The sequence below is a fragment of the Silurus aristotelis genome (genome assembly GCF_946808225.1).
Source record: "Silurus aristotelis genome assembly, chromosome: 12".
NCBI lineage: Eukaryota > Metazoa > Chordata > Actinopteri > Siluriformes > Siluridae > Silurus > Silurus aristotelis.
In genome coordinates this window covers 22,644,969-22,657,293 of record NC_139585.1, presented here as the reverse complement: position 1 = coordinate 22,657,293, position 12,325 = coordinate 22,644,969, and the positions used below count along the sequence as shown (strand labels likewise).

Here is a 12,325-nt window from a genome sequence, read left to right as displayed (position 1 = left end):
AAACAAGGGAAAGGACAACCATGCAGATAATGGACCTCATTTATCAAACTGGATACTAGTGATTGCACAGGAATGTCGATTGATAGTCTTCAGATCGCATAACTGCCACGTGTTATGGCACATTTAAAAAAAATGTAACTCAATTCGTTTCAATGACTTGAGACAAGCAATTCAATTAGGATATAAGTAATGTCTAAGTTAATAGCGAGGAAGAGTTAGTGTGTGTTTATGGTGGGTGACATAAACATAAAGGCATTAGATGCGGTCGCTGAAAGATTTACTGGATGTTGCTTTTACGAGGTGCTCTTTTGCCATTTAGTCATCATTTTGCCCTTCTGAGTGTTGCAAGCATTGCCTTATATGGAAATTTGTGGGCTTGGTTATTTATCATTAGAATCATTAGAATGTATTACTAAAATTGTAATTGAAACTGTAATTCTTTTATCAGTGTATTTGTGCCTGCGAAAACATTTATATACGACAAGATGAAAGCAGACCAAAATTCTTTTTACTTTTACACACAATGCTGATTCATTCTCACACCTGAAACATGTGTTATACCTGCAGTTTTACCAGCATTTCTCTGGTCATTTCCCCGAGCACTTCTTGCACATCTTCCACACTGAAGCCCTCCAGGCTTTCCAGTGTCTCTCCCTGTTCGCATTCAGCGGACTCATCCACGTTTTTTTCCAGGAGTGTGTCAGAATCCTGAGGGAATATAAAATGCATTTTTTTTAGCATAAATCCTGACCTGCCAGACAGCTATAAACAGTGTAACCAACATTCAAATGCACTGGATTACACAAACATGCCAGATGTGTTTACTGGTGTGAACTGTTTCCGCTAATGCTGCTGTAAGCTGGAAAGCTTGTTACATTCTTGGACTCTGCATAATAGAAAAAAAAACAAAGTATTGCGATTTATGATGGGAACTTGCATTGTTAATAATGGGAAAAAGATGTTTTCATGTAAATGGCGTAACCGTTTACAGATGAGATATTACACATGATTCTAAATAATTATTAAAAAGGGGCGTTAACGCAGAAGCAATATTGACACACAGGGAAAGGACCTTCTAAGAAAACTGTTAAAGGAGGCAGAGCACCTACATGTGGTCTTGCTTTGAACTGCATGTACAGTATTTGAAGTGTCCTTGTTATTACATGTTCTTGGTATTATTATAAAAAATAAAAAATAAAAAATAAAAAAAGCCATGATTTTATAGAATACGAAACAATCGACCTTTCATAGAAATATAGAAATGTATTAAGTGTCGAGGCTTTTGTCTGCAAGAGATTTAAATAAATATATATATATATATATATATATATATATATATATATATATATATATATATATATATATATACACACACACACACACACACATATATCATGTAGTGTTTCATGTAGTATAAAACCACTTCTTCCCAAAATAAAGACGATTCAAGTGGAATTTTGGCCTGTGGACAGAGAGCAGATTGTTTGCGAATTACAGTCCCTCTCCTCCCTCACTATGGAGCACGGCCTGCATATTCCAGCTGGAGTGCTGCATGGTGCGAGCAAAAAGGAAAAATGTTACTCATACTTGGAACTAGATTCATGTTTCCTTTTCGAAATGATTCACATGTGAAACACATTTTCTCGCTTGCTGGTCATATCACAAGGCCAAAAACTGAATCACTACATGCACAACAACTGGAGACGGTTTAAAACCCTTTTTTCTTGTGTTGCTATGTAGAAAGTTTTGTTGTCGAATTTGTAATCCGTGTTTGGAGCAAGAGTCTTTACCTGATTAGGCGCCACGTCAGGTGAAGGAGCTGTGTGACGGAGGTCGTCGGTTAACGTTCCCTCCCCCAGCGGAGCGATGAAGTCAGCTGAATTGACTACTTCGATGTTTCTCTGGAACGTCACACACCACCGATGATTGTCAATAACAGTGCATATCTTATCCACATGTCTACCTTGTTTACTTTAAAAAAAGGAGATTTTTTTTTGTGTTATTAAACGTTTATGCTCTGAGGCATTTAGGCTGCGCATTAGGGGCCTCGAGTTACATTTTCTTGTCATTTAGCTGGAATGCTTTTACATTTCACTTGGCGGAAAGCCCCGCGAGCAGAACCCAAACTCAGCTCTGTAAGAAAAACAAAGGCGCTGCGGTTTACATATTTGAGATAATTACAATGTCAAATGGAGGGTGAGGGTAAAAACAATGGTCCTTCATTACTCAATTGCTGTGCATTACTCCTCTGCACATGATTCATGCTTTTTCATCTCCTGATAAACGAATTAACGTCACTTTAATGGCTCCAAAAAAAAAGAGAGAAGCGCTTTTTTCTGCTTCCCTTTGTGTAACTTGTTAAACATGTTGGTTCACTAAAATGTTTCCAATATACATAGAGAGACAAAGGAGGGGTGGAAAATGAGGACATTAATATTCAAACAGTGCTTTGAACCCTTCATCAAAACAAATAGAAAACCGCTCGTGTTATATGACATTCGGGACCCATTATGTCTGTGGCACAGCGCTTGACCTAGATTTGTTCACTGATCCCCACGATGCGCTGCAGCAAATATAGCTATTCGCTCGGAGCAGCTTAAAGCACCATTCAGGCGCTAAACAAATCTTGCTTCTTGTCTTAAGCTTTTGATGTAATGAGTTTTCCCATTTTCTTGGGACGTTACACTTTTAGAGTTCTGCGACGGTGAGACATGTCATGGATATTAATGGTACTTGGACGATAAAATATTAGCAATACCCTCTTTTTTCCCTGCTGTCTGACATTTTGAAAGTGTGTATGGGAACATAATCATTACATGTTAATAATGGATGAGCAAATCAGCTGAGAGGCAGGCTCAGATCCGCCCGAGCTGAATTTCAAATGGCGAGAGATGACAGCTCTCATTAATGCCTTTCGCCACCTGCAAAATGAAGCGGGCGTGCTTTTCTGAATGCCAAGACAAGACATGGAGACAATTTACTAGTGCCTCATTTGCAGCTGCATCTGGGTTGTCTTATTTTAGAAGGAACCAGTGGTCGAATAGCTTTCGTACGGAGAAGAAAAAAAAAAAAAAAAAGATCTGATTGGTGAATGTTTGCATGGTAATTAAGATGATGATAAATGAATTTGAACAAGCTGTTATATCTGCTTCTGGTGAGTCACCACATATCTGCCATATCTGTGTCTTGAAATGGGAGGGGATAAAAAACACATGCTAGTCAGCTTCAATTGAATTTCAGAGTAAAGCAATTACAAAGAAGATTGTGCCAAATTACACTTTGATTCGCTCAAATCCTTGAAAATGTCAATGTAGGCAATTAATCCCTTCTTATTTCCTTTTATTCGAAATGACATTGTTTGCACAAAAGACGAAATGCATTGAAAATGTTGTGCTAAAAACAATGAACCTGGGTTGAAGTACAAACAACAAATATTATTTATGTACGGAAATCTCAAGCCTTGTTGTGCTTGATTGTTCGTGATAAGAGACAGTTTATCGCTATAAGAACAAAGATAGGAAAAGCTGGCTGATCTCCACACACGTCACTGCCCTTCCTTCTTTCTCTCTTTAGGGTTCCTGTCACAGGACACATCCTCGCACTAGTGTAACAACAGCCTCTGGCTAAACACGATTATACATCTTTCTTGATTACCTGATCGCGCATTAATGACACTGGGGGTGTGGGGGACTACTACAGAATGCTGGAATTGAATCTGCATCATTTAAAATCCGTTATCTGAACCTCATGAAGCCTACATACATGCAATGTGTATAGATGTGATAAGATTGTAATCACCTCCATTCCAAACAGCATGTCGTCTCTCGACTGACTGAAGAGGAATTCGTAGAGTCTGTAATGCTGGAAAAGACTGCAATTGTACCACACAGTTAATATGCTGAATGCAAACAGTTTTCCATTTGTTTCAACAATGACATGGAGGTGTTTGGTTAGGGTTCCTGAGGGAAGACTTTCAGGCATGATCTTTTTATGACAACTAGGTGGCAGGATTTCTCTTTGCAGAAGGCAAAATGCCTGACTAGAGTATTTAAAACACTGTTTATGAATTGATCAAAAAGCTATTATAACAATATTTTACAGTAATATAACAGTAATTGACATTACTTAATTTACTGTAAATTGTATAGTATTGTAATAACATTAAAATATAAGACTTTATATTTGTAGAGAAAATACACAATCACTTCAAAAGAAACACAGTTTACGTATTCTTGCAATTATCAAGCACAATAGGAAAAAAGGAATATATTCGGAACACATGTACACCTGCAACATTATGATCTTATAACATTATGACCCGTGAAGTAAATAGCACTGATCATCTCTTCATCATGTTACCTGTTAGTGGGTGAGATAGTATATTAAGCAGTATGTGAACATTTTGTCCTCAAAGTTGATGTCTTAGCAGCAGGAAAAATGGGCAAGCTTAAGGATTTGAGCGAGTTTGACAAGGGCCAAATTGTGATGGCTAGACGACAGGGTCAGAGCATCTCCAAAACTACAGCTCTTTTGTGGAGTTTCCCGGTCTGCTGTGGCCAGTATCTATTAAAAGTGGTCCAAGGAATGAACAGTGGTGAACCAGCAACAGGGTTATGGCAGCCAAGGCTCACAGATGCACGTGGGAAGCATAGGCTGGCTTGTGTGGATGAGCTACCGTACAGACGAGCTACTGTAGCTCAAATTGCTGAAGAAGTTAATGTTTAAAGGGTCAGGACTGTTTTGGCAGCAAAAAGGGGACCAACACAATATTAGGTGTGTATATATATATATATATATATATATATATATATATATATATATATATATATATATATATATATATATAGACTTTTCTGGACCAGAGAACTGCTCCTGGGTGTTTTTCTTTTCATAAATTCCCCAAACCAGCCTGTCTGGCACCAATAACTATCTGTGATGTGAACATTATCTCAGACTCTTAGCCTGCATCTGCATGTATAATGCATTGTCCTACCATATGACTGACTGACTACATAACTTGAATGAATGTACAGGTGTTCATACTGAAGTAAGTACTTCATTATTTGTATTGCACTTTTAACAATGTCCCAGTATGCAAATAAACATAAATTGAATTTAATTGAAGTTGCCTAGGTTATTGGTTATTATGAGGCAATAAAACTTGCAATTAAATATGTTCATGGTTTATATACCTTATGGAGCTTTCTGGAATCTTTTTTTCTAATATAAGAAACATGCTAGCTGTCAGGTAGAACTTTGTAGTTAATGCTAACAATCCAGTAAGCTATCAATCTAAATAACCAGTTGCAGTTAGCAAACAGAAGAGGTTTTTTTATGGTTAAAACTAATTAGCTAGTTAAATAACTAGCTAAAAGGCTAACAGACATACATACAGACAGATTGATAGTTTAACAGAATCAATATAAACTTAATAAGCAAGTGTACAATTTGCAAACGCAATTTAAACTTTACTAGATTTTTACTGTCTTCTTCACAGTGTATCACAAAACACACATTTTTCCAAGTAGCCAAGCTAGCAAATAGCACTCTAAAACCGCTATTATCCAAACCACCAGCAAGTAACAGAATGCCAACAAAGAGATGCTTTCTTGAAAATGTGGATTACTCCTGTCATAGCTGTAACCTATTTATAACATCGCCATTTGAGGCCACAATGTGTAAGATTCACAAGAACAAGATACACAGGCAACCTTTAAAGGAAACTTTGCCAGCAACTGCAGACAGTAGCTAATAAGAGTTGCTTTTAAAACTACAGTAATCAGTGTTGGCAAGCTTGCTGACTTCCTCCAAGATTCTGCAGAAAGCATCCTCCCCCTTCCTTCAATCCCATTTCCTCCATTCAGTTCTCTTAAAAGCCCTTTCCTCCAAAGACCTAAAATTACAAAAGGCCCCCACCAGCAACAACAGTGTAATAACATCATGATCCTGGAAATGGCTCAAACTTACATGCCTGATTCTTCATTTAAAAAACTTGCCAGTGCTATACTGATTGACTGTAGGTTTATTAAGTGAGACAAATATCTGTATCAAAGATCCCCACAATCATAGACCATACTTTTCTCATCTAGCTATACTTGTATGTTATGTACACTGAACTGAATCAGTTTGCATGCAAAACCATAACAAATTACATGACAGCCCACGAATATCCAAGGTCATATTGCTGTCTAACAGCTCCAGATGGCTGGGTTCAGGTTACTGTGCAATTGTTAATAACTGTTCATTTATGTCTGGCCATACATCTTCGAACATTACTCAACATTAAATAAATAATGGAACATATATTTTTATAACAGGGTTATAATATTATAGCAGGAAATGATGGTGAATTGGGAAAACCTGTAAACCAACCAATCATTAAACAGCAGCAAAATGGCAAAATCATGTGGATACAGGTCAAGAGTTACATTTAATAAAATACATTTACATTTAATACATTTAATTAAAGTTGAGAATGAAGGAAAAAAATGATTTTGCCCGTGATATGGTTTTTGATAACAGATGGGCTGTTTTGAGTATTCCAGAAACAGAATAAGAGAATATCCGGTCTGGTCTGAGGAGACTCAAATGAGCAACAGTTGTGAGAAATGTATCTCAGACCACACAACATATTAAACCTTAATGCTTCAACAGCAGAAGACTACATGAAGTGCTTCTGAGCCCTGTAAACCAAAGGTTGCTAACCAATAGGTTTATATCTACAGTATTTATTATAATATTGTAATAACTTTGCACTTTACTCCACACAAATTTGACTTGACTTAAAGTTTCACTCTGGTCAACAAATAACAAGAATCGGAGTCTATCATGCAAACAAAATCAACCAAACAGCACTTTCTTTATCTTTTTTTCTAAGACATGGAACCCCAATACAGTCTGTATTCTGTAGTCTGTGCTTTGATATATTGTACAGGATGACGTGCTTCTCTGCTTAACATCGTTGCAAATAATAATTATTTGAGTTACTGTATTATTCTTGGGAGCTTGTACCAATCTCTCCATTTTCCTGTGCTGGTTTCTGTCAATAAGATCTTTCCACAGACACATCTGTCACTCATTTAATGCTATTTATATAATTTGTACAGAATGTTGTCAGGAGATGAGCAGTCTGAAATAATCAAACCAGACCTTCTTTACCAGGATCAAAGCCACGAAGGTTTGTCTTTATTCTGATGTTTGAGAATAAAGACAAAAAAAAAAATTATTATGATGTTTGTGAACATTTCCTGAAGCTCTTAAGCTGTATATGCATAATTCTATGCATTGCAATTCTATGCATTGTACTGCAGCACCATTATTGCCTAGATCAACATACAGGTGTACAGGTGTTCCTGAAAAAGTGGATGGTGAGTGTAGTTCCAGTATATCATATAAGAGAGATTGATGGGACTCTTACACTGCATCTATAATCAATCTATAGCTTGCTGCTGGCTATTTTATGGGTGACAGTGAAAGGATTAAGAGGCTAAAGAAATGATTTGATTAGACTCCACCACTAATGAGTGCTTTACACAAAGACCTGCAGATTTCAAATGCTCACAATTTGCTTGCTTAAAATGCTAAAGAATTTAAATCAGTGCAAATATAATTGCTTTGCTTGTGTTTCTCACTTCTCTTTTTTGATTTATCTTTTTCCCACATCGGTGCAACTTGTTATGCACTGCAGAAGCCTACACTCTTCACAATCCATTGCTTTATGAATTATGCATAGTATTAATTATGGAGGATATAAAAAGGAATCCAATTTGCTTATTGCTAGTAGGCAAAGGAGTGAATATCTCACAGTGGTTATTAATGAGAAACAGAAAAAGAATGATCTCGTTTTTATTCATCCCACTAGCTCATAATTTTAAGATAATTACAGCATGTTGAGGTGAATGTTATATATAATAATGTGATATCAGTAGGGGAGAAATATTAACCTGCTCCTGAAGTAATCCGTAATGGATTTGATTTGATCCACATCAAACAGAGGATTAACAGTGGCGCTTGGCGACGGTGACGGCTGTCTAGTTGCGAGCAGCATTCTGGTGAACTTCTTAAAATTCTCGGCAAATTGCATGTGCTTGTCTGAAAATGACACATCCAGGGCTTGTTAGTGCTTGTCTGAAGATTATACTGTAAATATATCGCGTACATCAGCTCTAGCAGAAGCATCAATATTAACATCATAAAATGACCCCGGGTATTTCCTGCATTTTTCTGCATTTCTTTCTGCACATTACGATTTTACCGGGATAATGTGTTTTTCTCCAATTCTACAGGAAAGAAAGCAAAAGTATAAATAGTTCAGGAAAAAACTTAACAACTGTTTTGATTTATTTAGGCTGACCTTTCCTCACGCTTTCCTTGAACACTCAGTCTTGTAAGTGTATCTGATACCAAATAAATGTTTTTCTCCTCTGTCAACATTGTGGAATGAAAAAACATTTTAAATGTAAAAAATCCTCATGAATATACAGTATTTGAGCCTGCGCTGTTTGCTACAGTTGCGGGTTGCGAGTCTGAATAGCATGCTCTCTGACCATCCAATCAAAAGACGTGAAAATGCTAACTGGACGCCAGCTTGGGGGCCTTGAAGTACCCATATTGCAGTCCGGTTGGTTAAAGCAACAGCTTCAAGCAGCATAGATTTCAACCTACCAAGAACCCATACTGTTCATTTTTGCTGGCTATATAGCACTACTTGATAGAAACTGCAACCTGAACTTACACTCGGATGAGAGAAACAAAAATATAGTAAAATGTTAGCCAGTGATTTTGATAGCATTTAGTCCAGAGGAGGAGGCATTGCTGGCCCTGATGGCCCACCACTGAATTACACTATATGGATTGATAATGCAATGCTGTTGGGCATCACACTATCAAACCCATACATGCTTTTCTGAACAGTCCAAATTTTCTTTTTTCATCACACTCTTCCTGGAAGGATTTCAGTTATAAGTTCAGTTGTAGTTCTGGGAATTTGCCAGTTCAGCCAAGTCAGTATTTTAATTCACTCAAAGTAGAGTTCAGCATGGTTGAGTAGGGTCAAAGCCCTGTGGAGGACACTTGAGATATTCCACTTTATCCTTTTAAATTTATTGTCTCTGTGCACAGGGACATTGTCATGCTGGGAAAATGACATTTTCATGCTGGGAAAATGACATTGTCATGCTGAGAAAATGTTCAAACTATTAGTTCCAGTTAAAAAAATGTATAATGCTTACGCATAAACCAATGAAACACTTTTGGGATATGATACAGCATAAGAATAGCTTCATGAAAGTGTGCCTATGTGATGTCTCAACATGGACCAGAATTTCACAGGATTTCCTCCAACATCTTGTGGAATCCTTGCTATGTAGAATCAGGGCTGTTTTAAGAGCAAATGGGAATACCCTTCCCAGTATGATTTTAGTGTTCCTAATAAAGATGTGGGTGAAAGTTTAAGGCTTCTGCCAAACATCTGCATATAACATTTTATGGTGCCATTAATTTCCAGAATCTTCGACTTGTTTACAAACTGTTTACAGTGTCCCTAAGCATTTCCTATCACATTTATTTGTTTATACTAATATACACGGTGTGGCCAAAAGTATGTGAACATGTTTTCTTTGCACCCATATGTGGGTCTTGCCAAATAGTTAAACACCCCTTCTGCACCATTATTATATTATGCACACTCTTAATGTATTTTATTTTAATTAAAAAATTGCATACCAGAGCCCTGACCTCAACAGTACTAAAAACCTTTGGGATAAGTGACTGAACCCCTTGACCTCCTCAGCCCCAATATCAATGCCTGACAACGCCTATGGTTTATAAAATATTTCCCAACTGCCTGGCTCTAAAATCTAGTAAAAAACCCTGCAGAATGTTATTATATTACCAAAAAGGAAGTAAATCAGCAAGAACACATGGCTGTGATTGTCAGGGGTCGACAAACTTTTGATCACAAAGTGTATATTCTGTCCTACTACTTATTTACCTTTGATGTTGTCAAGCAGCAGCTGTAAGAGGGCCATAATAAATGAAATTTGCTGGCATGTTAAAGCCATCTCCTTCGCCCACCAAAATCCTGCAACAAAATAGTCCAACAGGAACGCCTCTTTTACACAAACTTGGTAGTTCTTCAAATCAAGTAAATCCACAAATTGCCTAAACAAGGGAGACAAGAAACACAAGGGGGGGGGGGGGGTGTCATCAGATAAACAGATAAACAGATGACTATTTATTCCTAAAATCCACATACTAAATCAACACAGAGATTTCAGAGTAAACCGAAACATACACATTTAAAATAGAATCAAAATATAAGCAATGAAGAGTGGTATGAGCGATCCACTATGGATTTCGAATGAATATCTTAAGACTGGCTCAGTGCAAAATACCAGTAACACCACAGTTGTACAGACTGATCACTGTTGGAAATAAATGACCTTTTGTTCCATTCCTTTTTTTACAGTGGAGATAAAAAACAGAATGACACAAACAACCTATTGTGCCATTCGTTTCTAAAGCCGAACTAAATAGGTCTCTTACTAAAAGAGCTCCCATTATTAAACAGCAATAAGGGAAGGGGTTCTGTTTATTGTCCAGAACGACTATGAACTTATTCAGTGTTCTCTTTTACACCACCACCAACACTAAAGAGCAGCTTTTGATAAGCTTGTTTTTTTGCATCTACAGCTTCGATTATGCCTTCCCAAATTTCAGCTGAAAAGAAGACTGCAGTGGTTACTACACACTGGTTGCAATCATTAAAGACCCTCAGAAAGATGGACACAAGAGGTGGGGGCTTTGCCTCTGTATTTAGAACATTAACAAACCTTTCCTGTATATTTCTTTTTACTTAGCATTAAAAAGAATATGATCAGGGAAGTTAAAAATTATGTTGATTACTTTTGTCTCGATTATGCACCATCACATGACTGTCACATCACATGACTGTAACTAATCTCTCACATATGCTTCATGTCACCCTTGATTAGTACATGTATGTAAGACTCTCCTTGTACAGCACTCTTTGGCTCACGTTTGTCTTTTACATTTGTTATGATTCCCCCCCAAAAATATTCTGGTTATGTTTTTTTTTTTTGAGTTGGGTTTTTATTATTTTGTATTTTGCACTTTATGTAACTTGATCTGCACTTGCTTTCACTTCTTGCTTCATTACATGCCAACTATTTCTCACACTCCATTATCTGAATCTCAATGGCATTTTTTATATAGCGATACCATTTGAAAAATCATAAAACATGACCATTTAAAAAAGTCATATACAGCTAGCAGGATTTTATTTATTTATTTATTTATTTATTTATTTATTTATTTATTTATTTATTTATTTATTTATTTATGCCATCTTACATCACTACTGTAGTCTCTCAATTATGTAATATTATTAAAAATGCTTTACATTATGTTTACTGACTGTACATAAAATATATAAAATACAAATAATACACAAAACATATACTTAATAGTTGAGCAACATTTAGAAAGATGCATATTGCGCACTTTTTTGACTATGCAAATATTTATGTGCGATAAATTTGTGTCATGGTGTCTTTCTTGCACAACATGGCATCAGGCTATTTCTATGCCATTACCTTCCTGTCAAAAGCCATTGCAACAATAATATGCCTGGCTCATTCCTGGGACAATATGCACACACTCAGTCTGGCTGCTGTATGAATAGGCTACTTTTTTGTGTTATGACACATCGTGTTTAGAAATTATGTGCTTCTGGCATTTCTGCCATGTTTATTAGTGCCAGCAACCTTTTATTAGGGTCCTCAAACTTAACTTATATAAGGCTTTTAGATGAGTTACTAAAAAATAAAAAAATCTGCACATCCTGGTGAAAACAATTATTTGGTCAGATGTGTTTTGGAAAAAGAAAAGCATGGTGATGGTAGCATCATGCTATGGTTCTGCTTGTCTTCAGCAGGTTCGATTAAAAATTAAGGAATTAATGAATAGTACATTTCTGGAGCCCTTTCTTATTCAGCTAAATTTCATGTTCCTGTATACAGTAATAATGACCTATAACACAAATACAAGACGATAAAAGAGAGCTCAGGTCTAAATCTTATTGACGTTGGCAACATTTTTGCAAAGACGGATGAATGCCAATGGCGGCAAGTTGTGGCAAGCAAGAAATCGTTAGACTCCTATTCAAAGTGACAGAGCTGTATTACAAGCCAACAGTGTTTTAAATTTAAGATGTCTGCACACTTATGTAGCAGGTTATGCTTTTCAAAGATTTCTTTAAGTTTCTTAAGTTTTATTAAGTATATTGAATTTGATTTTGGTATAT

At 36.5% G+C, this 12,325-nt stretch overlaps 1 protein-coding gene across 2 annotated transcripts in view; it reads right to left on the bottom strand.

Annotated features, from left to right (window-relative positions):
* cabcoco1 (ciliary associated calcium binding coiled-coil 1) overlaps positions 1-12,325 on the bottom strand; it is a 31,335-nt gene that overhangs the window by 1,515 nt on the left and 17,495 nt on the right. The window contains exons 1-6 of one of the 2 annotated variants that reach the window (XM_083557012.1): positions 10,297-10,349; positions 9,992-10,161; positions 7,944-8,091; positions 3,799-3,871; positions 1,791-1,901; positions 562-708 (exon numbers count right to left, since the gene is read on the bottom strand). In XM_083557012.1, coding sequence (XP_083413138.1) covers positions 562-708; positions 1,791-1,901; positions 3,799-3,871; positions 7,944-8,091; positions 9,992-10,161; positions 10,297-10,298 — 651 coding nt within the window. In that variant the 5' untranslated portion in view covers positions 10,299-10,349. Of the gene's footprint in view, positions 1-561; positions 709-1,790; positions 1,902-3,798; positions 3,872-7,943; positions 8,092-9,991; positions 10,162-10,296; positions 10,350-12,325 lie in introns of those variants that run through there. The other variant, XM_083557011.1, reaches the window with a different exon arrangement.